At 43.5% G+C, this 27,587-nt stretch overlaps 1 protein-coding gene across 2 annotated transcripts; it reads right to left on the bottom strand.

Moving 5' to 3' along the window:
* Positions 1 to 3,317: 3,317 nt before the first annotated feature.
* Positions 3,318 to 27,267, bottom strand: smcr8b (Smith-Magenis syndrome chromosome region, candidate 8b). 2 transcript variants are annotated; one of them, XM_083765169.1, is made up of 14 exons: positions 27,102 to 27,267; positions 26,267 to 26,381; positions 22,451 to 22,618; positions 21,303 to 21,872; positions 20,315 to 20,742; positions 17,664 to 17,808; positions 16,437 to 16,555; positions 14,882 to 15,139; positions 13,487 to 13,779; positions 11,116 to 11,794; positions 10,428 to 10,679; positions 9,508 to 9,617; positions 6,502 to 6,952; positions 3,318 to 4,627 (listed from the first exon to the last, which is right to left on the bottom strand). In XM_083765169.1, exons 4-13 carry the CDS (start codon positions 21,486 to 21,488, stop codon positions 6,549 to 6,551), a joined length of 2,874 nt encoding a protein of 957 aa, XP_083621295.1. In that variant the 5' UTR covers positions 21,489 to 21,872; positions 22,451 to 22,618; positions 26,267 to 26,381; positions 27,102 to 27,267; the 3' UTR covers positions 3,318 to 4,627; positions 6,502 to 6,548. The 2 variants fall into 2 exon arrangements, with proteins under 2 accessions (XP_083621295.1, XP_083621294.1); XM_083765168.1 differs by lacking the exons at positions 3,318 to 4,627; positions 26,267 to 26,381; positions 27,102 to 27,267 and adding an exon at positions 22,786 to 22,885 and having other exon boundaries at positions 6,445 to 6,952.
* Between the last annotated feature and the right edge of the window lie 320 nt (positions 27,268 to 27,587).

Consider the following 27,587-nt stretch of genomic DNA (forward strand, 5'->3'; position numbering starts at 1 on the left):
TGGGGCTCAATGGCAGCTCTATAGGCACGTCAAAAGTCACTTTCACCTAGAAACTCCATTCACACTTTTTATTATTCAGCTTAGGCTACTGTGGAGACACACGCTGGAACTTTTTTTTATTTTTATGTTTTGTAGTTTATGAGTTATTCAACTTAAACGCCCAATGCATTCTCTATGGCAATAGCACAAACTTTGGCATGCTACTAGTCCTACATACTTACACCTAGCATCCCCATTCTAGCCTACTTAGGTTCATCTTACGGTGGACATGTTTGCCTGAAAAGGTATCTTTGAAATGTTTCATAGTTTTAGAAATATAGTGCTTTCAAATTTGAGACATTTAACATGGGGCTCAATGGCAGCTCTATAGGCACGTCAAAAGTCACTTTCACCTAGAAACTCCATTCACACTTTTTATTATTCAGCTTACTGTGGAGACACACGCTGGAACTTTTTTTTATTTTTATGTTTTGTAGTTTATGAGTTATTCAACTTAAACGCCCAATGCATTCTCTATGGCAATAGCACAAACTTTGGCATGCTACTAGTCCTACATACTTACACCTAGCAACCCCATTCTAGCCTACTTAGGTTCATCTTACGGTGGACATGTTTGCCTGAAAAGGAATCTTTGAAATGTTTCATAGTTTTAGAAATATAGTGCTTTCAAATTTACAATGGGGCTCAATGGCAAAAATGATGAAAAACAGCGTGCTATAGTATGCCGTACGATATGGTCCAAAATGATGAAAAACGAGGATGTAAAAAGAAATCTAAAAACGATGGGCTATAACCCATCGTTTTTAAAAAAAATTCAAATCCTCAAAAATGATGAAAAACGGCGTGCTATAGTATGCCGTACGATATGGGCTATAGCCCATGGTCCAAAATGATGAAAAACGAGGATTAAAAAAATAATCAAAAATTAAAAAAACGATGGGCTATAACCCATCGTTTTTTTCATTTTTTTCAAATCCTCAAAAATGATGAAAAACGGCGTGCTATAGTATGCCGTACGATATGGGCTATAGCCCATGGTCCAAAATGATGAAAAACGAGGATTTTTTTTTAACAAAAATTCAAAAAACGATGGGCTATAACCCATCGTTTTTTTCATTTTTTCAAATCCTCAAAAATGATGAAAAACGGCGTGCTATAGTATGCCGTACGATATGGGCTATAGCCCATGGTCCAAAATGATGAAAAACGAGGATTAAAAAAATTATCAAAAATTCAAAAAACGACCCATCGTTTTTTTTCATTTTTTCATTTTTTTCAAATCCTCAAAAATGATGAAAAACGGCGTGCTATAGTATGCCGTACGATATGGGCTATAGCCCATGGTCCAAAATGATGAAAAACGAGGATTAAAAAAATAATCAAAAATTCAAAAAACGACCCATCGTTTTTTTCATTTTTTCATTTTTTTCAAATCCTCAAAAATGATGAAAAACGGCGTGCTATAGTATGCCGTACGATATGGGCTATAGCCCACGGTCCAAAATGATGAAAAACGAGGATTCAAAAAAACAATGGGCTATAACCCATCGTTTTTTTTCCTTTTTTCCTTTTTTTCAAATCCTCAAAAATGATGAAAAACGGCGTGCTACAGTATAGTATGCCGTACGATATGGGCTATAGCCCATATCTTCGCGGTGTATAGCGGTGTATGAGAATGGGTGTTGCGGAGGATGAGAGCATTCCTCTCATCCTCCGCAACACAATGCATTCTCTATGGCACCTGCTTTTTCATCACGCTTTTCATCACGCTTTTTCATCACGCTTTTTCATCACGCTTTTCATCACGCTTTTCATCACGCTTTTCATCACGCTTTTTCATCACGCTTTTTCATCACGCTTTTCATCACGCTTTTTCATCACGCTTTTTCATCACGCTTTTTCATCACGCTTTTCATCACGCTTTTATCACGCTTTTTCATCACACTTTTTCCATCACGCTTTTTCATCACGCTTTTTCATCACGCTTTTCATCACGCTTTTCATCACGCTTTTCATCACGTTTTTCATCACGCTTTTTCATCACGCTTTTTCATCACGCTTTTTCATCAAGTTTTTTCATCACCTTTTTCATCACGCTTTTTCATCACGCTTTTCATCACGCTTTTCATCACGCTTTTCATCACGCTTTTTCATCACGCTTTTTCATCACGCTTTTCATCACGCTTTTTCATCACGTTTTTCATCACGCTTTTTCATCACGCTTTTTCATCACGTTTTTCATCACGCTTTTTCATCACGCTTTTTCATCACGCTTTTTCATCACGCTTTTTCATCACCTTTTTCATCACGCTTTTTCATCACGCCTTTTCATCACGCTTTTTCATCACGCTTTTTCATCACGCTTTTTCATCACGTTTTTCCGTCACGTTTTTCCGTCACGCTTTTCCATCAAGCTTTTCCGTCACGTTTTTCATCATGCTTTTCCATCACGTTTGGTCCAAAATGATGAAAAACAAGGATAAAAAAAAGAAAATCAAAAATTCAAAAAACGATGGGCTGTAACCCATCGTTTTTTTCATTTTTTTCAAATCGTCAAAAATGATGAAAAACTGCGTGCTATAGTATGCTGTACGATATGGGCTATAGCCCATGGTCCAAAATGATGAAAAACGAGGATAAAAAAAAAATAAAAAAAATAAAATAAACGATGTGCTATAACCCATCGTTTTTTTCATTTTTTCAAATCCTCAAAAATGATGAAAAACGGCGAGCTATAGTATGCCGTGCGATATGGGTTATAATAGCCCATGGTCCAAAATGATGAAAAACGAGGATTTAAAAAAAATCAAAGTGTGCTATAACCCATAGTTTTTTTTTCCATTTTTTTCAAATCCTCAAAAATATGCCGTACGATATGGGCTATAGCCCATGGTCCAAAATGATGAAAAACTAGTACATTATTTTTTTTGTAGTTTGAGTTATTTTCGTACTTTTGAAGACGAAATTCACTCAGAGACCATGGGTTTTTTTTTTCATTTTTTTCAAATCCTCAAAAATATGCCGTACGATATGGGCTATAGCCCATGGTCCAAAATGATGAAAAACTAGTACATTTTTTTTTTTGTAGTTTGAGTTATTTTCGTCCTTTTGAAGACAAAATTAACTCAGAGACCATGGGCTGTCGGTTCAAGTCTAGCTGAGTTTCTTCTACTCTTCACTGTGGACCACATTTTGGAGAATAAGTTTAACACCCAGAAGAACAATGGAAAGCTGAGGAGATTCTCTGAGTTTTTTTCCACCACTGGACAGATGGACGACAGGACACCGGACAGTACAGAAGATTCCCTTTCTTGTAATTGCAATACATAACATAAATTTAATATTGAACAAACCGTACAGTAATTGGCTCAGTAGTACACATGCTAAGCAAACTGATTTGTCGTGGCAGCAGATGATGACCAAAGGCAGTGTTCCGGAAGGAACAGATCTTCACTTGTTAAAGGACCACTTCACCACTTTTCAACCTATCTTTATATAATAGGTCCTCACTAATAATCATGAAAAATTGCACGATTGTTTTCCTACTCAGTCTGTGTCTCATAGGAGGGCTGTGGGCAGTTTAGAAACCGTCTTCCAGTGACATCATCATTAGGCAGATTGTTTTTTAAACAAGATTTTTTTACAAAAATATTTAGATTTTCATTATCGTGAGAACGATGGCTTCCATTTTTTTAAGTTGAAGTTGAACTGCCCACAGCCCTCCTATGAGACACAAACCGAGTAGAAAAAAATTGCGCCATTCTTTCATGATTATTAGTGAGGACCTAGTATATGAAGATAGGTTGAAAAATGGTGAAGTGGTCCTTTAAGTAACATCAAACAACCTAGCATCACAGCAGGGAAACTGAGCTATAGAAGTATAGACAGTTAAATGCGGCCAGCGCATGATAGGGCCTCTATGTCAGTTCAGTGGCCTTGTGGTTAGTGTCCACCCTGAGATTGGGAGGTCAGGTTCAATCCCCGGTCGGGTCGTCATACCAAAGACTATACAAAATGGGACCCCATGCTAGGCAGCCTCCATGCTAGGCACTCTGCATCAAGGGCTGGATTGGGGGTCAGGTCTCTGTGACATACGTACTAGCATCATGTCCGGGGGGTGTACTTGTATATGTCAGTGTGGCTGCTCGGAGGTAGTCCAACATTTAAATCATGTTGTATAAAAATCATGTATTTCTTGGGGTCATTATTGTCAAAAATAGTAAAGAATAAATCTCTTAATTTTTCAAGACAAAAATACAAATAAAATTGCCATATTCTGCCATCTACAAGCTCGCAATGTTGTGAGCTTGCAGATCGTCTATTTTCACTGTTCGTCGTGCGAGAAGCATATTGTCCAAAACTCGTACTTTTCGGGATGCAAATTCAAAAGCAGCAAAAGTGGCAGTTCGACAAGCTCCACCCGTGGTTTCGTGCTCCAAGTCAAAGCCACTGGGCAACTGCTCTAGGTGGTGTTTCTATGTGTGGAGGTGCACCACTGCTCTATGTGGGTGCGGTGGTGTTTCTGTGGAGGTGCACCCTGCTCTATGTGGGGGCGGTGGTGTTTCTGTGGAGGTGTACCACTGCTCTATGTGGGGGCGGTGGTGTTTCTGTGCAGGTGCACCCTGCTCTATGTGGGGGCGGTGGTGTTTCTGTGGAGGTGCACCCTGCTCTAGAGGGAGGGCAGAATCCATTTCTTCCAGCCCACGCCTCGGCCGGTAGGCACCGTCGGCCGGTCCGTAGGTGCGTCGGCCGGTCCGTGTTTACGTCGGCCGGTCCGTGTTTACGTCGGCCGGTCCGTGATTAGGTCGGCCGTTCCGTGATTAGGTCGGCCGGTCCATGTTTACGTCGGCCGGTCCGTGATTAGGTCGGCCGTTCCGTGATTAGGTCGGCCGGTCCGTGTTTACGTCGGCCGGTCCGTGATTAGGTCGGCCGTTCCGTGATTAGGTCGGCCGGTCCGTGTTTACGTCGGCCGGTCCGTGATTACGTCGGCCGGTCCGTGTTTACGTCGGCCGGTCCGTGATTAGGTCGGCCGTTCCGTGATTAGGTCGGCCGGTCCGTGATTAGGTCGGCCGGTCCGTGTTTACGTCGGCCGGTCCGTGTTTACGTCGGCCGGTCCGTGATTAGGTCGGCCGTTCCGTGATTACGTCGGCCGGTCCGTGTTTACGTCGGCCGGTCCGTGATTAGGTTGGCCGTTCCGTGTTTACGTCGGCCGGTCCGTGTTTACGTCGGCCGGTCCGTGATTAGGTCGGCCGTTCCGTGATTAGGTCGGCCGGTCCGTGTTTACGTCGGCCGGTCCGTGATTACGTCGGCCGGTCCGTGATTACGTCGGCCGGTCCGTGTTTACGTCGGCCGGTCCGTGATTAGGTCGGCCGTTCCGTGATTAGGTCGGCCGGTCCGTGTTTACGTCAGACAGTCTGTGATTACGTCGGCCGGTCCGTGTTTACGTCGGCCGGTCCGTGATTACGTCGGCCGGTCCGTGATTACGTCGGCCGGTCCGTGATTAGGTCGGCCGGTCCGTGATTAGGTCGGCCGGTCCGTGATTGGGAGGCGGTCCACCCCAGGAGGTTAGATGGGACAATAGTCCGATACGGGAGGGGAGGTGCGTGCGTGCGTGCGGGGGTAAATGTGTCAAGTCACATGACCACTGGCTGTGCTACGAATATGAATTATTATTATTATAGCTAACTTAATAGTTCCTGCTGTAAAACACCCAGTCATATCGTTATCTTTCTTCATATATTTTTTTTCGTTGCAAAAGACCGCCTCTTAGGGGAACGTTTCTTTAAAGTAAGTCAGACAGACAGAGTCAGACAGTCTGTCTGTCTGTCTGTCTGCGTGTCTGTCTGTCTGTCTGCTTGCCTGCCTGCCTGCCTGCCTGCCTGCCTGCCTGTCTGTCTGTCTGTCTGTCTGTCTGTCTGTCTGTCTGTCTGTCTGTCTGTCTGTCTGTCTGTCTGTCTGTCTGTCTGTCTGTCTGTCTGCCTGCCTGCCTATCAAATAATTAAATATGTATTAATTCAATACGGCTATTTTTTTAAATATAATATACAATAATGATGCAGTCTAAAATGTAGCTATTGTGTCCATACACAATAAAGGCTACGAACATTATAAAATAAAGGTTTTTAAGTTTGCCATGAGCGGGATCCGAACCGAGTGCCACACGGAGCAATAAATCGAGAGGCATTTTCACAGACCCCTAGACTATTAGAAAGCCGTGACTTACCTTAAAGAAACGTTCCCCTAAGAGGCGGTCTTTTGCAACGAGAGCAGAAAAAAAAAAATCATATCAAACGACCGGCCGACGCACCTACGGACCGGCCGACCCATCGCACCGGCCGGCCGACGTATTTCACGTCGGCCGCTAAAAATGCATTCGGACCGACCGGCCGACCTATAAAAAGACCGGCCGACGGTGCCTACCGGCCGCCGCCGGAAGAAATGGATTCTGCCCTTGCTGCTGCTCTATGTGGGGGCGGTGGTGTTTCTGTGGAGGTGTACCACTGCTCTATGTGGGGGCGGTGGTGTTTCTGTGGAGGTGTACCACTGCTCTATGTGGGGGCGGTGGTGTTTCTGTGGAGGTGCACGGGACTGTAGGAGAAGCTCAGGACGGGCGGGCCCACGCTCCCCACGTGGCGCACTCTGATGAGGTCGGACAGGAAGCGCATCACTCTCAGGTCGTCGTCGCTGCCGCAGAAGCCGCCGTGCTCCAGGAGGAGTTGGCTCCTCCTCCTCCTCCTCTGTGCACCGACATCGTCGTCGTCGTCCTCCTCCTCCTTCCCGGCTTGGTGTAGAGGAGCATGGAGCAGGTCCTCCACGGAGGAGGAGGAGGAGGTGAAGGTGTGGAGCAGAGCCTGGCCGGCCAGCGCCGTCAGGCAGCTCTCCAGGTGCAGCAGGTAGGTGCTGCCCCTGTAGATGGAGCTGTGAGGGTCAGCCAGACACTTGACCACGGAGCCTGCGGACGGACGGACGGTATACTGTTGTTTAGAGTTATAACCAAGATGAAATAAATAAGTCAAACTGGAATTAACAGCACTCCACTTTCCTCCACACTTGCCACAGACTATTCATAAGTATTATCCCACCCTCAATGTCTTCACATATTGTACAGTTTATATAAAACAGCATTCATTATGCAGGCACATTTCAGCCACATCTTGTGTCCATTAGGCCCACTCTACGCAACATCATCAAACAGCAATGAGCACCTATGGTAACATCATTCTATAGGCCATTCTACGCTTTGCTCCTCTCTGCTGCCATCCGGTGCTGTGTGTGTCTAATATCATGTCATGTTTCTTTTGCACTAGAATCGAGCCTCCGAACCACGACTAACACTATGGCAAAGAATGTTTGTCGACTACCTTTTTTCACTGATGGAAACTAAATGGAAAATAAATGAAAACTAATCTATGGTGACTACATGATTTAGTTGTTATATTTTCTTTTGTGTTTTTGTTGTATTGTTTATTTCCCCTTTTTGTGCAGTCTCTGCTTTTATTTCTTTATTTCTTTATTGTTCTTAATGAACTTTTAATCTGCTTAATCAATGACCTCTTCCATACAGGAAAGGATTCCAAGCTGGCTTATTCCTTTCCTTGCATTGTATTTTTGTTCATTGGTATTGTCTATTTTTTATACCATCTGTTAAATAAATAAACCTAAAACTAAGGCTAAATATAATTGACAATTTCGTCAACAGATAAAAACTAGACAAAAATGTTAGGACCGGTATAAGTGATTTTACTCTTGGTTGCATGCTGAAAATAGCAGATCTACAAGCTCACGACGCGTTGCAGCGTGACGCGTTGTGAGCTTGTAGATCGGCAATTTTCAGCAAGTGTAAAATCAGCCATTACGACGGCATTAAAGCCTGACAAAATTAATTTTAGTCAACTGTAGATTTAGTCGACTAAAATCGCATGACATTTAGTCGACTAAAACCAGACTAACACTAAAACATTCCAGGTGACTAAAATCTGACTAAAACTAAATTAAGTCTCATTCCAAAGACTATGACTAAACAAAAATAGAAATTTGCTGCCAAAATCTACACTGCTCCGAACATTTTAATCAAAGGTAGGGTTAGTGATATTTCTTGATCAAAACGAAAGGTTTGTAATAGTAATCATTACTGTGTCTCTCCAGCTCTTTAATATGCAGATATTTTCAGGTAGCTGGCAATTTTTCAGCCAATCAGGAGATAGTACCCATTTATCAGCTTAAAATTGTCTTCCTGGACTACAATTCCCATAATGCTTTGGTGCATCCTTGTGGATAGGGGGAGGGCTGTCTTACTAGTGTTGTCAAGATACTGGATTTTCAACTTCGATACGATATTTGGAAAAGTATTGATATTTTGATACCATTTTCGATACCACGCAACCACGGCGATTTCTGAGGGTTTAACATTTATTACAAATAAAAGCTGTGCAGTCTTATGCACTTTCATATTTTTTAACATTTTTATTATTTATTATTATTATTAGGCCTATTATTATAATAATAATCATTATTATTATACATAGTAACTATGGACCAGTTAAAAACCAGTAGGCCTACACATAAAAGTAAAGTTGTGAAGCACAACAGCATTTAATTTCTTTCTGACCAGTCAACCACATCATCTTGGTTTCTATTCCTTATTATCCTTATCCTTAACTATCTTTATCATTTATAATTATAAAAAATAAATCAAGATAAATAAAGTTTGATAATCTATTCAGATATTATTCAATGCATCCTGTCTAAGGCCAGCCTACTCAAACTATTATTATTATTATTATTTTTATTAGCAACAAGTAGGATGTAATTGTATGCAGGCTTTGGCAACTGTCCTCTTTAGCTCTCCGTGTACATCGGATTCTTTATCTTACATAAAGAAATACGAGCGACCAGCTATTAACACAGCGGGGAGACAGAACTTGTCACAGAACGACAATGTCTGTAGTGTGAGTGCTGTGCAGCCTGCAGGCTGTGCGCTTTGTCTGAGATGTCAGGACGGCCCCTCCCCCTCCCTCAAGGCTCAGAAGGGAGGGGGCTGTACTCTTTGTGTGTGCGCTGCGGAGCATGTCTCAACAGACGGGAGGACGGAGCGGGCCTGTATCGATAGTATCGATACTATGGAAAAGTCCTATTGAACCGTTTTAATTTTTAAATTTTTACTGAGACAACATGTAGTCCAGGAAGTAAGTGAGCCCAGTGTCCATGACATCAGAGACACTGGGCTCGCTGCTCAAATCTAAAATATCTAAAACCGCATATTACACACATAAAAACCCCCAGGAAAGTGTTCTAAATCTTCTAAACGTCATTAACATATATTTTGTGTTAAGTGTCCCTTTAAATTGGTAGCCATATTGTATCACAGGAAAGACTTTCCGTCAGGATGGAAACTGGATAGGTAATTCTGTCTTTCCTCGTGACAATATTGTCACCCACCCATGGCAACGGAACAATACAACTAAAACATGTACAGTATGCACATATATGTATACAGTATGTACTAACCTTGGTATGACGGACAGCGCAGGGTCCTCTGGTCCAGGTCCAGCACGGCCAGGTAGCGTGCGTACCTGGCCAGAGAGTTGAGCACGCCGCACGATGAGGTAGAGGACGATCTGTTCAGAGGAGGAGAGGGAGACCAGGTGTGAGGCGTGAGGCAATTCATTTACACATTTCTTCTACTCCAATGTTGATGATAAAATGTGCAGCAATGTTTCACAAGCAGTGGGTCAGGATGCATTTGTATTATTATTATTATTATTATTATTATTATTATTATTATTATTTAAAAATATTTTGAAAAAGTACATTTGTCAAAATTCTAGCTTTTAATTAAAACCCATTTTGGGGCGGGAACCCCTTTTGGTGTTAGCATTATGTTATGCTTTAGCTATTGAAAAATAGCAGATCTACAAGCTCATAGCGCGCCACCGAGTGGCGCGCTACGAGCTTGTAGGTCTGCTATTTTTGAAAAATCTAAGAACGACTGACATAGAAACATAGCTTTTTCAGAAAACTGTCAGGATGCAGAAGACATTTTTTTAATCTGATCTCAGGTCAAAATGGGTTAAGAAATTAAATTAAACAAAAATTGTGAAAATGGCCGATCTACAAGTAGATAGTATTTTCAGTAGTCTGGGTCCCGCGGAGACATGGAGTCGCCCTTTTAGGTCTCAAGCTACAGTACAAGATTTGGTAACCAAACCACTGCCATACGGTCGTTTCTCTTATCCATGCTTTGAATGGGAGCAAAAGCACAATCACAGAGGCTGATCCGAGGCAGGAAAACGGACACTACCGTTTACAGCCCAGAGGAGAAAATAAATAAATAAACGGCGATGGGGGTCATCAATGAATTATTATCTGTGGCCTTGCACACTTACAATGGATGAACGGATTATACATTTTGGACATGCGGTATATACCTGTGTATGCCGATAAGACGCCAGGCGAGGAGGTCGGTCAGCTGAAGGGGAGCGGTCAGACAGGGCAGCACCGCGTCGGCGCCCTCCGGGCCTCCGGGGGCGGGCACGAACAGGGCCAGGGCGTCCACCAGCTTCCGGACGGCGCTCTCGTCCCCTCCGAGCACCACCAGCGGCCGGCCACTCAGCAGGCAGAAGACGGCGTGCTGCGAGAAGGAGTTCTGCTGCAGGAAGCGCAGCGCTCGGAGGGCGGCCCTGAATCGGAATCATAATATTGTCGCAAAAAAGTGGGTGAAATTTTCGTTTTTGGGGCATACTTCCCATCGTGTCATTTTTCCACTAAATTAACCCATTTTGGGACGGGAACCCTTTTTGGTGTTAGCATTATGTTATAATATAGCTGTTGAAAAATAGCAGATCTACAACCTCATAGCGCGCCACCGAGTGGCGTGCTACGAGCTTGTATTTCTTTTTTTATAATCGAAGAACGACTGACATAGAAACATAGCTTTTTTCAGAAAACCGTCACGATTTAGAAGACAATTTTGGAATCTGATCTCAGGTACAAAATGGGATAAAGAAAGGGAAGAAGAGGGGGGGGGGGGATAAGTCAAGGCAGGAAAGAAGAAAGTTTGATCGCTTTGTTTAACCACAAAAAGTTTCACAAAGGGGCACATAGCTTATTATTTACCTGCGCCTCCTGCCCGTCCTCTGGCCTCTGCTGTGGTGGTGGAACCTGTTGTGGGACGACGACAGGGAGGTTAAGGGCTCCGAGGAGGAGGTGAAGCTGGCGCAGTCGGACGCCACCTCCTCGTCCACGCTCAGTAGCCTCAGGGGAGGAGCGGCGAAGCGAGAAGGAGGCGGCCACAGGCTTACCTCTGGCAGGAGTAGCGTTGTTGTTGTTGTTGTCGTCGTCGTCGCAGGAGGAGCCACGTTCACGTGGAGTTCAGGCACTGTGGGGACCCTCTGGCAGCCGTCACGGACTTCATTACCCACAGTCCTTTGCTGCGCCGACTCTTCTCTCTCAGCCGGAGACTCCATTCTCTGAACAGGCTCCTCCTCCTCCTCCTCTCGCTGGCCGTCATTTTCCCCAGTCCTTAATTCCTCCATTGACTCCTCCTCCTCCTCGGCATCCAGGAATCCGCCGTCGTCGTTGAGCTGGTGCTCCTCCTCCGCCTCTTCCTCCGTGATGGCGGTGAGGTCGTCGGGGACGATGGACTCCGTGGTGCTCAGGACCTCGATGCTGTCCTCGCTGTTGGCGCGCCTGGCGGAGGCACGCTGCACCGCGACGCGCCTGGAGGCGGTCCCCGCCTCCGCCGCTGCTGGCAGCGTGCGCCTCGCCGAGGTGTCAAACATCCCAGCTGATGTTTCTGGTTAAAATGAGAGTGAGAGAACACGTTTTGTCTTGTTGTATATTATGAGACATTATGAAAGTGATTCTCAAAGATTTTGTGCTATGTATTTATTTGGCTAGCGGGCCCCCCCATCTGAATAGATTTTGCACCACGGACAGATATTACTAACTATAGTTACAGTAGCTCATTTGATGGTAATAACTGAGTATCAGCTAAGTGTTATATTTCACAGAACTGGGCATGCCATAGGAGGGAGAGCCACTAATAATGTCGTCCCTTCCAAGTTCAAGACTGATAGTGGGATGAACTCATTCCTGTACACAGGGGCCGTGTCCTGGAATAGTTTATCTCGTAGACTTTAAGTAGTCTATTGGTTCTATTTGTTTCATTCAAATTCTCACTAAAGAGTTGAATCAGGAAATTGGATTCATTAAAATTTTTGTTTTTCGTTTTTGTTCCTGGTGGTACTATAATGTTAGCTTTTGAGCCATATATATTAGGGCATTAAGCAACTAGTCGACTAGTAAATCCACTAGTCGACCTTGCTGGTACTAGTTTTTTACATAATAGGTGGTTAAACAAATAGGTGGTTAAACAACGACTAGTAAACTAGGCAACTAGTCAACTAGTAAAATGACTAGAAGTGAATTGAAAATCCTGACAGTTTTCGGAAATACCTATGATTCTATAATGTTTTCACGATTTTTCAAAAATAGCAGACCTACAAGCTCGTAGCGCGGCACTCGGTGCCGCGCTACGAGCTTGTAGATCTGCTATTCTTCAATAGCTAAATTATAACATAATGCTTAAAACACCAAAAAGGGGTTCCCGCCCCAGAATGGGATAAATATATATTTTTGGGGCCTTTATTGATAGTCCACAGTAGAGAGAGACAGAGAACAGGGAGAGAGAACAGGGAGTGACACTGTCAGTCTTCCTTCTCCCCTGGCGTGGTAGACACACCCATGCAGCCTCGACTACACGCAGCCCTGCACTCTCATTTGGACTTTATCACTCACAGGCGTTCAATCATTCATTCACCGGTACATTGTTTACACATCCTCAATATGTAACTTTGTAACAACTATATAGCTATATACAGTATTATGTCCCGCAAACTTATACAGTTACATGTTTAAGCAATAACAATCATCCTTCCATAAATGTATCGACTCAGGGGGGTCCCTTGCTAGGGGCTTAGGGTGACCACCCTTCCCGCATCATGCGGGACAGTCCCGAAATCTGCCTTTTATTTGTTATGATTTACGTTAGAGGAGTTGTATACTGTATGGTGTGTGTTATGTGAAATGTGAGCTTACCATAATGACAGTATTCCATCATATTCAAGGGTTTTGGAGAGAAATGGAACAGATTCTCAGTGTGTGTGTGTGTGTGTGTGTGTGTGTGTGTGTGTGTGTGTGTGTGTGTGTGTGTGTGTGTGTGTGTGTGTGTCTGTGGGGGTCCCTGCTAGTATAGGGGCTTGACTATAGACTCAGGGGGTCCCTGCTAGGGGCTTGACTATAGACTCAGGGGGTCCCTGCTAGGGGCTTAACCTGAGGGCCACATTAAGTGAAGGTGGGGGCCGCGTGTGGCCCCCCGGGCTGCCAGTTGCCCACCCCTGCCCAACAGCATTCATAACTAAGCAGAATGTGACGCCATGCGTCCCTGCTGGTCATCACATGGGGACACCAAGGGGGCGGGTCGTACCGTAGACGGCCTGCTGGGTGCGATACGACCTCTCGGTGCCGAGCACTTCGATGCTGTCGCCACTGCTCACGCTCCCCGTCATCATCATCTCAATGGCGACGTCGGGGTCGGGGGTCACCGACGCCGACCCCGACCCCTCGTCGTCCCCCTCCTCCTCGGCGGCCTCCATCTTGATGGGGATCTCCTCCACGCAGGAGTGGAAGGAGTCCAGGCTGGCCGGAGAGGCCACCAGCGGCACCTCCAGGCACTCTCTGGCTCCTCCTCTCGACCTCCGTGGATCTGATGACAACTCTCTGCAGGGATGTTATTCATTTAAGCAATATTACACGAGAGGGTGTGGGGTTAACGTGATTTTCTTTTTTTCTTTTTGCGGCTTACGCCTTTTATTGGTTTTCTTTGAAGGGACAGACAGTAGGCTGACAGGAAACGGGAGAGAGATGGGGGAAGACATGCAGTAAAGGCCGTGGCGGGCTCGGGAGTCGAACCCGAGGCACACTGCGACTGGATTACCAGTCGGGTGCCCAGACGGTCATGCCACCGCCTGGGCCGGTTAACGTGATTATTGCCACGACAGGGATGCGGTCAGGAACGAGACGAAGTCGAGTTCCGCAAGCCTCACTGAAGTGGCAATAATCACGTTAACCCACACCCTCGAGTGTAATATTGCAATTCTACCACAGTTACCATTAAAACTAAGAAAATCGCTGAAAGAATATATATTTTTTAATGACAGATTTAGTCACTACGACCACAAATGTCCCAAGAAACTAGCTAGCCTAGCCACCGAGTTTGCTAGCACTCTGGGAGAACAGAGCAGCTGAATTCTTTGTTTTGAGTAGGTGTTGAACGGTGCTGGTTTAACCCACGGCTAGAAGGCTGTTTCAACCAATCAGATTGCTTCCTCGAAACGACCTGTGGTAGAATGTGTGTGGAAGTGATACTGTGTTACTTTCCTCAAATTAACTCGATGACTGACGCGATTTCTCGTGTTTAGGAATTTTACCCATCTGTGCCAATGATGACAAATCTCGTCATTAGTATTGATTTGGAAAGATATCGTGTCACCGACGCTAGGAAAGGCAACACTCGCTTCCGCTGTGGTCAGTCAATGAAATCTTTCCTGTCCGTCCACTTCCATTATAAGTGCGATCTTTAGCTGTGTTTTTCTCGGAATTGAGGCGATTGAACGTCGATGTTGTTAGGAGCTCAATAAAAAAATCAGCGCTGCTATAAACGTTATGCTTCACTGGGCAAATACATAAGACATTTTTATTTGAGCAAATTTGGACATACTCGCACCTTGACAGGCATGCAGCAGAGATTCCATGCATTTACAGAGACGTCGTGTAGCGGCATGGAACTAGTCGGTGGCCGTAAGTAATTCAAAATTCTGACCTAGCGTCTCTTTCCCTCTCGTCGTCCTCCTCGCAGCAGTCCTGCTCGGACCGGGGCCACAGGTCAAACAGGAAGTTGGTGAGCTCCAGCCTCCGGGACAGCGTGCGCGTGAGGCGCGCGGTGTGCAGGGCGCCGCGAGCGCCGCGCAGCCGGCGCTCCGTGTCCGCCAGCTGCTCCAGGGTCAGCGTCAGGAAGTAGGTGTCGCTGAGCTCCTCCAGAGGCTTCAGGCGCCGCTCAAACCGCCGGGGAGGGGAGGAGCTATGGAGGGGGGAGGATTTGGGTTTATTATTAGTTCGTTTAATTTTTTTTTTAATATTTTTTGCTTTTATTTTGGCTCCAACCGTCCGAGTTGCGCAAGCGCCTTCGTTATTCAGCTATGCGTGTCCACTCCACTGCTATAATTTTGGAATATCCGTTTTAGTCCTATAGATTTAGGCCTGACGTCGAAATAAAAAAGAAAGAATATATATTCAAAGATCTGTGCCGCATTTTTACGATTTTTCAAAAATAGCAGACCTACAAGCTCTGAGCTTGTAGATCTGCTATTTTTCAATAGCTAAAGTATAACATAAATGCTTAGTTAAACCACCAAAAGGGGTTCCCGCCCAGAATGGGTTAAAGAAGCACTATTTTTGACCTACCTTCATACAATTGGTCCTCACTAATGCTCATTATAAGATGCTGGCACCATTAAAAAAGCCTTGTATTTATATTATATTTTAATACAATATAACTTATCCAATTGGGGTGGTCGTATTGTGTCTCCCTGCTCTTCTATTGAGACATTTAGATAGATGGTGCCAAAGGTCATGTCTCACCTAGACACAGGATCCGACATGAATGTTGACCTGATAGTCAAGATTTAATTTATCCCCTGAGCAGGTAGGCAGGCTCTATTAGCTCAATGGTAAAAATGTCAGCACTTTGTGCCGGAAACCGTTTGAATCCAGGGTAGAAGAGGAAGGTTACACAGTGGTGCTTTAAATCTATCTTTAATTTGTTTAACTGAGAATACTTTCTTAAGGGAGTAGTTCACCCAAAGATGGACTTATTTTCTATCAAATTACTCACCCCATGAAGCCTTAAATCCATAGAGATTTTTTTTGTCGAATTCCTAAGTCAATAATTTGATGAACGGTGGAGTCTACTGGTACTATTGACCGATGAACCGGTCATGAACTTATTGGAATGCGACAAAACAACAAAATCTCCATGAATTCAAGGCTTCATGTGGTGTGTGTAATTGAAAGAAAATACCGTTTTCGGTTTTTACTTTTCAAGACGGGAACCCGTTTTTGTGTTGTTATGCTATGTACAGTATATAGCAACATAATGTTTTTGTAATTTTTGAATAAATATTGGAAGTTTTTCAGAAAACCTTTGTTATTTCACAATACTTTTTCTGTCCTTTCTGAACCTCACCCCTGACAAATACATAAAAACATGACACAAAAAACTAAAACACAAAAAATAATACTAAACTAAAGTAGAGTTCAAAAAGCAACAAAACTAACCAAAATGATTCAAACTAAAATTAAATTGTAAAAATAATAACCTTGGTGGGGAGGGGCAGGGCGAGGGTGTCAGTGACCCGGGCGGGTCAGCCAGGCTGTCGGCCGGGTCGTATGGCAGGAAGTCAGGCTGCTTCAACTTCCTGTTGGGGTAGGAAGTGACCTGGTGGCAAACAGTGAATCAAACTAAGCGATTTAATTTGATGATTTCATAACAATAATCAATAATCGATTATTTAAATTAAATAATGATTGAATAATCAATCCCAATTGTGAGCATTATACAGTATAGGCAAAATTGTTCAGAATTAGGTAAAGTAGCCAGTCTACAAGTTATTGATCGTCACATCTCATTGTGTTGTGAGCTTGTACTGTAGATCCATTAACTGTCGGGCAGAAACCTCTCATTTCCATATTTTAACTGTTCATGTTTTTTTGTAAATTAACGTGCTAGTTGATACTACAGCGTCACACAAAATCATCAAAAGTAGCAGATATAGAAGCTCAAAGCTTTGTTGTTTGTAGATCTGCTACTTTTGAATTTAAATCCTAAAAAGTAACAGTTTTGGAGACGATAAAACTAATATCTCACAAGATAGAATCTGTCATCGCCACTGCCATGAACATGTAGTTGTTGTTAGTATAGGAAATTAAAAACACAGAAGCACCCAGGAGGAAATGGACTAAGAAAGAGGAGGAGACAAACAAAGTTCCTGTTTCAACACAACAAAGGCACACAACACGCTTCAAATGTTACAAACCGATAATCACCAGTTAGGTTACTTATCAAGACGACCTTATGGACCAGTATTCTGACAGCCTAGGAAACACAGAAGTGAAACTGACTTAGGGCCGATTCATACTCCTATTTTACCGCTGTTTCGGCGCTGTAGTGCCGAAATGATTTCGGCTCGTCAGAAAATTTCAGTAGCACCGAAGAGCCGACTTTAGGACGCGTACCCGCCCCCCCGAACCTCAAATGACGTCACATTGTAGGCTCTACAGAGCCGAACCGACTTTTATTCGGCTATAAAATAGGAGTATGAATCGGCCCTTACATGGCCGGTTAAGACTGATATGAGGTTAGGGGACTTAAGTGGTCGGTTAAAACTGATATGATGTTAGGGGAGTTACATGGCCGGTTAAGACTGAGGTGGTGCCTATATATATTTATATATCTTTTTTAACCTGCATCTCTGGGGGTGCCAGTGGCCTAGTGGTTCAGGCGCAAACCGCTATGGACACCGTAGCTATAAGTGTAAAAGACCTACCTGGCGGAGGAGTTCTCTGTGGTCCAGGATGGAGTGCTCCACTGCAGCCAGCTCAGAGGGCTCATCTCCCACGTCCATGAACTCCTCTGTGTCTGCTGCTGGAGCCTGGAGCTCTGCTGCTCTCTGCAGAGTCAAACGCTTGTACCTGTAACCAAACATTTAGATAATACATGATTTTCAAGTTGGGACGCCCAGTTTGTGCCACGCATGGCACCCACTTTGAGAAGCTCTGCATTAGCCACAGATCCCAATCGACACAAAAAAAATGGAACTAAATGGACCCCATAAGGATCCATTTGGTTCCATCTGTACACAAGAAACGTCACACATTCCACATTGGCTGCGCCTGCGCGTGCGCACACACACACACACACACACACACACACACACACACACACACACACACACACACACACACACACACACATACACACACACACACACACACACACACACACACACACACACACACACACAAGTCAGCCTACATACAGAAGGGTGACAAATGAAAGGGAAAGAAGTGTCATGAAGTGTGTCATTGTGTCAAGGTGCAGGGTCACCACGAGCCACCAGAACAGCTTCAATGCAGTGACATAGATCCAGATCCTACAAGAGACTCTGGGGAACTAACAACACATATTCACTGATGATGATGATGATGATGGTGGGGAGCGCTGACGTGTAAGTGGCAACTTACTGTAAGATATGATAATAGTTACGCAAGTATTCAGACACAAGACAGGTCTGAACAGTTTGACACAATATCTTGAGAAAGATAAACATTGCATTTAAATATACTTCCTTTAGCTATATCTGCCAGTTAGTTGTCCAGATCTTTTCAAATTATTGAGATTTTAAATATCGGAAACCAAAACGTATGTATGCCCAAACATTAAGTTGGTCAAATAAATATTATACGGTTATTATTATATCGATTAGTCAAGAAACATAATTGGACCATGAAGTCGAATTATTCCACTTATTAATAGGAAACCACTTTAAAAAACTGGCATCACTTTTCAAACTTCCATTTAAGCATGCATGTCATGGTAGGCAACACAACACATACAAATAGAAATGCAAAAATTTCAGATAAGCTCACATTGCATCACAATGTGTTGTGAGCTTGTAGATCAGCTATTGTCACTATGTTTGCATGACACTGCTATACAATGAACTACACGATAGGGCTTAAGTGGTTCACCAGCCTAGTTGATTTAGTCGACGATAAGATAATCTGTGAGAATGTTTTCACTGTGATACATTAATAATACAAAAAGATGAAAAGGAAAATTCACATAGTTGTACTCATCAACATATTCAACTATGTATATTATACCCCTCATTCATCCTGGAAGAGACTTCTCCCATCAGGACAGAATAGAAAGATTTCATCACAGGATACTTGTACATCAAGAGTCAGAAACAGGAGATAGGCTATGCCCTATGGGCCTCATGGCTCGGCAAGGCTTACTTATTAAGGTCACGGACAATGTGCTTTCAACCACAGTTACCAGCACTATTTACTTGAGTCTCTGTTCCTGGAAACAGTAGCCAGAAGCAGTTTTTGTCACTGAAGCTCCTTCTGTCCTTGCCTCAATAATGAACCCTCTTTTATAGCCACATGGATCTTTATCTTATCAACTGTCAACTGCCCTTATCAACTTTATTGCCACTGTCTGTCAATGATAACCATGATGAAACCATGATACTTTTCAGTATTAAAAAAAAAGAACCTGTGTTCCAATGGATCCAATCATCCAATGTAGTTGTTGTTTAGCTCTTGTTAATACTAACCCTAACCCAGACAGACTTAACCACTTCCCCCTTCACTTTCAAATGTTGAAAATATGAAGGTTTCTGCCTCTGAGAGTAAACGATATGTGCATGTATGCATCCATCTTGTGTGTATCGTCTCTGTCGGGTGGAAACCATCCAAAAACTGTTACTTTTAAGGATTCAAATAAAAATAAATAGCCAAAATAGCAGATCAACAAGCTTGGAGCGCATCGATTCGCGCCACGTTTCGAGCTTGTAGATCTAATGATCTAATGATCCCCGAGCATGGCACGGCTGCAGCTCACCGCTCCAAGAGATGGGTCAAATGCGGAGAACAAATTGCACTGCGCTAACGTGTTTGACAAATTGCACGACTTTGACTTTGTACTATGATCAAGAAGGCAGGGCGTTAAGTTATGAAAAAAACACACAAAAAGTTAGAATATGGAGATAAGAGGTTCCTGCCCGACAGCGACGATAATGTGATGTATGCATCCATCTTGTGCTGCTCCATGTGTGTATCTTACTCCAGCTCTCGTATACTCTCTATGGCCCGGGCTACACTGGGGACTGAATTGGCTCCACAACTATGCTACTATAATTAATGGAACCCGTCTGTGGTGCGCAGGTTGTGTGTAAGCTTTGCACGTGAATCTTTTTTTTACGCATGTGCTCTATTTTTCGCGTGTCCGCAGTCCTTCACCTCAGCTTCAGAGGGAAAAAAAATACAGGAAATACGGAACTCCCCGCCTGACGGACTAATTGTCGGTGCAGCCGTGTGTACGGTTCCGTTAAGTCCCCACTGTAGCCCGGTCGTATGTGTTTATCTTTCACCAGCTCGTGTACTCTTGTACTCCATGTGTGTATCTTACTCCAGCTCTTGCAGTCTCCGCTGCAGCTCCTTGGCGAAGGCCCGGCGGTTGCCGGTCTTCAGGCTGTCGGAGGCGCGAGAGAAGCACGCGGAGAGCTCAAGGAAGCAGTGCATCAGCTTGTCCTGGTCCGAGGACACGTATGCCATGCAGAACGGACGCACCATGCCGCGCGCCTCCAGGTCGTACAGGGTCAGGTGGTGGACGTAGGCGAAGGCGCCGTCTGCCGAGTCTCCCAGCACCACCCGGGAGTCCTCGCTGAAGCTGAGGCGGGGGCCACCGCCGGCGCCGGTCATGGTGTAGTGGGCGGTGGGCCCGGGGCAGGACGCCTGGTAGTCCACGGACATGAGGCGCACAGAGAAGTGGTTGAGGTCGAACGTGCCGAGGACCCTGGGGTCGTCCGGAATGGTCAGCAGCGGCTGGGGTCCCACCTGTAGTAGGGGACAAACACAGTGACCGTTTTAGAAATGGTAAATGCTGCATTTACTTGTATATAACGCTGTGTGCGAACACAGCAGCCAGATTTGTGAACCATTCTGAACCATTGTGTTTCCTGCATCTGTCCCAAAAGTGACTGCAAAAACTTGAAAGATATGGTACCGGTATTTGTTTCAAAAAGCAAATCTTTTCTCATGCCAAGAAAGCTAAATAACATTCACACAAAGTATAAGACAGGGCTTAAAGGGGAATACCACTCATTTTCAACATTTTACTATGTCATTAATATACCTTAGAGCTCTTGTGTGGAAATAATAAAAAAGTCCCCCTGGAGGTCTGACAAAAATCATTAACATGACATCAAGATGTGATTATTTTTTCAGACAGAATGGGGGGACCTTTTTTATTATTTCCACACAACAGCTCTAATGTATATTAATGACATAGTAAAATGTTGAAAATGAGTGGAATGCCCCTTTAATCAAATTCTGGCTAAATTGTAAAACGATGAATTGTAAATTGTAAAACAACAAAAACACCCCTGCACGTTCACCTGCTCTGAGAACTCGGCCACCAGGATGAAGTCTCGGTGGAAGTGAGCGGCGGTGGTCCACGGGTCCGCCGAGGGGAACAGAGGGACGGACAGCTCCTCTGGCAGAACGTCCTCCACCACCTCCACCCCGTCGTCCCCAAAGCCCTCCGTACCAGTGAACGCCAGCAGGTCCGGCGACCCGATCATCCTTTCTTCAGTCGGAGTTGAAGGGTCAATCCATGTGCAGCAGTGGAGTGGCTCAGCCTCAGAGCCTCTGCCTGATGATCTGGCCAAGGGGATGGAATTCCCCTATAGGCTAGTGGATAAGGTGTTGGGTTTTCCACACGAAAGACCCGAGTTTCAAATCATGGGTGTTACACACATGGCCTCATTAAGGCCTCTTTGATAGGCTAATAGATCAATCCTGTTGATCTATAACCACCACAACTGTGTTTGAGCTTTTGGGTTTAGATAAAAACTAAATCTTTGAGTGATGACGAAGTGAGATCAACTCATTGGATGGTCATTTAATGTGGTGTTGGTGGTCCTGTGTGGTCCCGTGGCAGCTTCTGTTCACTCCTGTTCAAACTCCTGTAGGATACAGAAAAGTATACCATCAAGTAAATAATTAAAGTGATATATTTTGTGTGTCTTTCTCCTGATTGGATGAAATTGTTGTCCCGACCTGAAAATGTATGTTCTGTTTTAAAAAACCTCATAGAGGGGAGCTTCCCCAGGACCCCATACCTTCAAGTATTCTGAAGTAGCCTACAAATTACAAAGTAAATTTCCCATTTTTAGATATTATTTTAATAAATATTCCGACTCCATAATATATTTGTAAGTTTCAAATGTGCAATATTTCTAGTTGAAAATATATATATAATTAGTATCATTAAATAAATAAACTTTTGTTAGGTCAGTAGGCTATAGCCTACAGTATATAGGCTCGCCGCTCTCAAGCAAAATGTACAGTTTACTGTACAGTGTAGTCCACCACTACCCCTCTGTAGTGAGTCAGCTGTTATAGCGCTATAACATAGAAATAGAGAATTAAACGTGTTGCGCAGTTCACTTTAATATGGAAAGATCACTTTATAATTTTGAATCCACTTGAGCATTAAATTATCCCCCGCCCGCCGCCCACTATAACTATAATGAATACAGACCTTTTAGCTCGTTTGAAGAAATGGAACTCTTCCAAGAAGTGCAGCAGCAGCAACAACAGCAGCAACAGCCAATAAATAAGTCGTGGGTGGCGTAAACAAACGGCCACTTGGAGAGTAATCCGAGAAGCGAAAGTTCTCCGTCACGCAGACGCAGATCACACGGTCAGCCTGTGTAGAACAAGACGGGGGTTTAGTTTCCTCTTTTCATTTCAACTCCGTCTATATAAACTTTCATCTGATTCCGAACTGCACCAAATAACAGTCTCTTCGAATATTATGCAGTCTGACCGGCTGCGGCATAATTTTGATACCATGCACGTACTCTAAAACCCTACCTAGCCATGTGACTGACAGACAGCTGGTGGTGGTCAGGACTCAGCTCTGTTGTCAGTGTTGTGTCACACTTGTTCGGCTGCTGTCTTTAAGAGGTGCTTTTGGCGTTACACCGAGATTGGTGAACTGGAGAATCCGGTGACCCTGCGGGGTCGCTGTTTTGTTGGTTTCATGTGTGACAGGCCTGCAGCTAGGGCTAAACTCTGTCACTGTCACTCTGCCAAAGGCCTTTTATTCTGTACTTAATTTGATTGGTTGATTATACTTTATTTATTAACAGTTTTCAAATTAAGTACAGTGGTACGATATCCAAATGGTGCAAAAAGGATGACACAAAAAAAAAACCTTGTCTTGTTTCCATGGTGTAGTAAGCCTATTTAAATCATCATCGTGAAAACCTATTTCTAAAACAAGTAAGAAACTACAACAACTGGGACTTAATTGACTTATATCAGGGAGTTACGTATGGCTTTTTAAATGTAATTAAATACATTTTTATTAATAAGATACTAACTCAAAAGCCAATCAAATCTTTAATTTTAGCTTTTGGTGAGGCTGGCGGGCCCAATCCCAATCCACTCCCTTGCTGACTCAATGAGCCCTCACTGACTTAGCTGCGCGTTCATGTGAAGTCTGCGAGGGCTTGAGGGATGTCCCATTTGAAATCGGTAAGTCAGTGAGGGCTCAGCCCCGCCCCTTTATGTGCCCTTTGCCAAAGTCAGCGTCGATGCTGACTTTAGGCTGACTTTGGCAAATAAATTACCCACAGTTCATAGCGTTACCAGTGGAATGAGGGGGATCCTCCGAACGTCAATAATCTAGGTATGCAAATTAGTTATGTATCGCGATTAGAATGTCAACAAACACAATAGTGCTTTCTTACTGTTCTCAAAAGGAGACGGAGTGCAGGATATAGGCTATATATTTAATAACAATAATAATATTAAGGGAAACATGATGAGAAATGACTAATGAGCAAAGTAAAATAATATGGAAATGAAATGTATAATACACATTATTATATATGAATATTACAACTAATATCACACAGGAAAGTGTATTTATTAAACTAATAATAAAACGATCATCTTAAATACTAAAATAGACATGATAGACATGTATAAATAGGCTAAGCATGTAGGTAGGCACTGGCTGTGAATGAGGACAGTTTGTAGCCTATAAAGTGATGCAAGTGTCATGAATGGCGGACTCATCTTCAAAGTGCTGTCCCATTTCTTTCACAACAATTTGGAGCCCTTGCAGCCTCTCACCCTCAAGCACTTACAGCTGACGTCACTAAAGTCAATGAGGGTTCAGGGCTCAGGGCTTGAGGGAGGCAATTGGGATTGGGCCTAAATCTTTAGTTTATCTTTCGACAAATTCGACAGAACGCGAGATCTTGAGCCACAGTATTAGATAGGGCACCGACCTGGGTGTAACAGCGGCGCTCTACAACCAAACCAATTGTGGGCGGGTTAACTTTATGAATGAATTCCTCAGAACACAACCACAGACAGACTCGTAAACTATCCAAACGTTTATTTAGTGATAATGTAACGTCCATTTATCACCTGACTTTGCCATTGTAAGTTTGTAACAATGAGCAAGAGTCGTCTCTACACATTCTATGCAAACATAAAACTACCTGTTTATTGCAATAAACCTGTCTTTTTATGTTTTCATAGAATATCTCACAAGTTGTGAGCTGTGGCGTTCCGCAAGGAAGCATACTAGTCAGTTCCTAATTTATATATATTAGGGGTGTAACGATATAGTAACTGTATCAAAATATCGATTCTAATTTAAAAAATCATAAAAAGTCGATAAAATCGATATGTAAACAGCAAATACGTATAGGCTATCGTTTGACTTTGTATCGTATATCGTTTTGCAATGGAAATAATCGGTATCGAATCATTTTGCAATGGACATAATCAATTAAGCAATAATTGCCTGGCGACTGTGTTTTGAGGTGAGTTGAGTTTGTTGGTATTCAACGACAATGACATCAGCCTGACCGCAATTTGTTCTTATTCGTGGAGGACTTGGCTCTGCTGGTCTCAGACAGGGACAAATTGCAGGTTGAAAAAGCCCTCAGCTCTGAACTCGGTAGAATCTGCACCTGGCCCACTGATAACAAACTATCGTTACATCTGGCCTATGGGAAAACTGAATCCATTCTCTTTGGGTCAAATAAAAACCTCATCAAGGCTGACGGCTTTACAGTCAAAGTGGGAGGTGACAATGTTTTAGAATTGATTTTAAGATTGCATTGCTTGTTTTTCTCAAAGCCAAGCCAGCTTACATCTGTGATCTTTGAACTCCCTATAAACCAGGCCGCTGACTGAGTGAGATCATCAAGCAAAGGTTCCAAAGTATTGCCTTGTCACAAAGGGGGGACCAAACTTTTGCCGTAGGCTATGGACCCCTTGGCTGTGGAACTCACTGCCTGGGGACCTGTGTCCTCTTCTAACAACACACCCTTTTTTTTCCAATGGAAAATAAATTGACATTCAATGCTCTTTTTCCACAAATTAATCTGAGTCTATTAATCAGAGTAGTCTTATATTCGTCACAATACGGTACTATCGCACAGCCTTTTTATGAAATGTTGTACCGTTTATGCAATTCTTTGATCGTTATTTGTACATATTGTGACCATATAGGTTTCCCAAAATTCCCATGATTTCCCATCAGTCGTGTCACACGTCATGTCACGCCTCCATATATGGTCACGCCTCGTGACACGTCACGCAACCATATATGGCCGTCTACATGTATGAAGATCACGACACGGATCTCATCAAACCCTGGATAGCCATACATGGAGAAGACCATATGTTGATCTGACCTCAAAGACACGCTCCATATATGGCCAGTACAGAATTCATTCCATATGTTGATCTGACCCCCTATCCCAGCGCTCGCCCAGCAGTCTGCCGTCACTAAGGCGGATGTGTGCACACGATCTCGCCCTCAGAACGTCTTACTGGTTTATTTTTCTTTTATGTTTTTGCATATAGTACTGTATATTTGTATGACATTAAATGTGCAGATGACTTGAATATGAAGGACCCCAATGGAATCAAGCCATAGTGCTTTCTTGGGTTATAAAATCTCTTAACAGACCTTGTATTGAACTGTACTTTTTTCTGCAAACTGTTAAAGTATTCAAAGAATCAATTACAATTAGGAAATATGCAGCCCTATATGCTGTGCATTTATGTAAAGACAAAATAATGCATAAACGTGTATTATATTATTAACATCATTAGCCTACATTAAAGAATAAGAGTACAGGCTGAACATGTTAGAGTTTAGTTGTTATTAAGTTAACAAGCAATGAGAAGAGGAATTAATAATCCTTTCATTTCTATTAGCACTGTAAATCCATTGCATCAGCTGATCTGTGACTACTATGCATCACTTTAAATCTGGCTGCTGCCCCACAGCATCACATGTCTTACTCACAGTAAGACTTACTTTGTGTAAGCCTCAAGTCTGGGCATCTTTCCAAGATTATGCTGCTTATACATCCACGTATGACGCCGGTGGTGTCACGTAGTCTATGTGAACACATACCTTTCTCACTGCTGGGCTGCCTGCAATTAATACAGTGATTGTTAAATTAAGAACAGGAATGCAAATAAGTGCAATAAGAAAAAAATATCCTCTCACAACCACTGACCGCAAGAGCCAACATTCATAACAGCATTCATACTGTTACAAACAACTGCATATAATACAGGGACCTACTGTACAAGACTTACATCATAATTTAAATGGTTACTTTACCCAAAGGAGGCAAGCTAGAGACTGTAAACTAGGGGTAAACCTTTTTAAATAAAAAACAATTGCCACATTAAAACCTCCAGTAAAGTATATATTTTATGTCTAGTCTAGACTTCATTACTGCTATACTGGGTCTACAACAGTATATATATATCTCGTCTCTGTGGTGTGAAAAGCCTGTGTCACTCTTCAGGATTCAAGTTCAAAAACAGCGAAAATAGCAGACCGTCAAGTTCAGAACGCATTGTGCCATGTTTCTAGCTTGTAGATCTGCTAGTTTTGCTTTTGTGTGATGCTGTAACATGATCCAATATAGGGCATTAATTTATGAAAAAACACAAAAAGTTTGAATATGGAGATAAGGTTTCTTCCTGACAGCTACGAAATATAAAAAAAGATGGTACATTTCTGACTCATGTATGTCTACATTTCCCAGTAGATCAAGAAATGTGGGGGAAATCCAATTGTCGGCGTTTTCACTTCTGCTGACGAGAAGTACAGCATGCAACTTGTATGGGAACTCAACTTGCCTAGCCTCTCATTCAGGTCAGGTGCAAGTGCGACTCACTTGCCTTGCTGGTATTGGTGTGGCTGCCCAGTTTGGAGGAGCTCTGCACAGCTGCAGCACATCCCAGAGGATGATCAAAGACCCCACACACACCCTGATAACAGTCTGTTCAAACTGTTGCCATCAGGGAAGAGGTATCGGAGCCTCAAAGCCAGCACTAGCAGGGGGCATGGTGGAGAAAGGAACTGGTTGGAATAACGTGTTCCTTCCACGCGCTACATCCAACCAGTGAAACTCCCCCCTGTCAGGTGTAAAGGAGCAACTTAGGACACTCAGGCATGAAGGAAGCATGAGTTGCTCTCCCCATGTCCCCCATATATGGGGACTAGGTTGGCGGAGGGTGTGTAGAGCCCAGGATCACTTTAGATAATTGACACAGGGGTAAAAATGGGTTTCAAAATCGTGGGATATAAAATATATATATTTTTAAAAAAGCCAGCACTA

This window comes from Protomyctophum parallelum, assembly GCF_964188405.1.
Source record: "Protomyctophum parallelum genome assembly, chromosome: 5".
Taxonomy (NCBI): domain Eukaryota; kingdom Metazoa; phylum Chordata; class Actinopteri; order Myctophiformes; family Myctophidae; genus Protomyctophum; species Protomyctophum parallelum.

Bases quoted from the DNA above. Each gene is read 5' to 3' on its own strand.
- smcr8b (XM_083765169.1), bottom strand. From the start codon at position 21,488: ATGATCGGGTCGCCGGACCTGCTGGCGTTCACTGGTACGGAGGGCTTT. The intron at 15,140-16,436 runs GTTATTATTTTT...CCCCCTCCATAG, and splicing joins CCCTGCCCCTCCCCACCAAG to CTCCTCCCCTCCCCGGCGGT. The intron at 13,780-14,881 runs GTCAGAATTTTG...ACATCCCTGCAG, and splicing joins GAGAGGGAAAGAGACGCTAG to AGAGTTGTCATCAGATCCAC.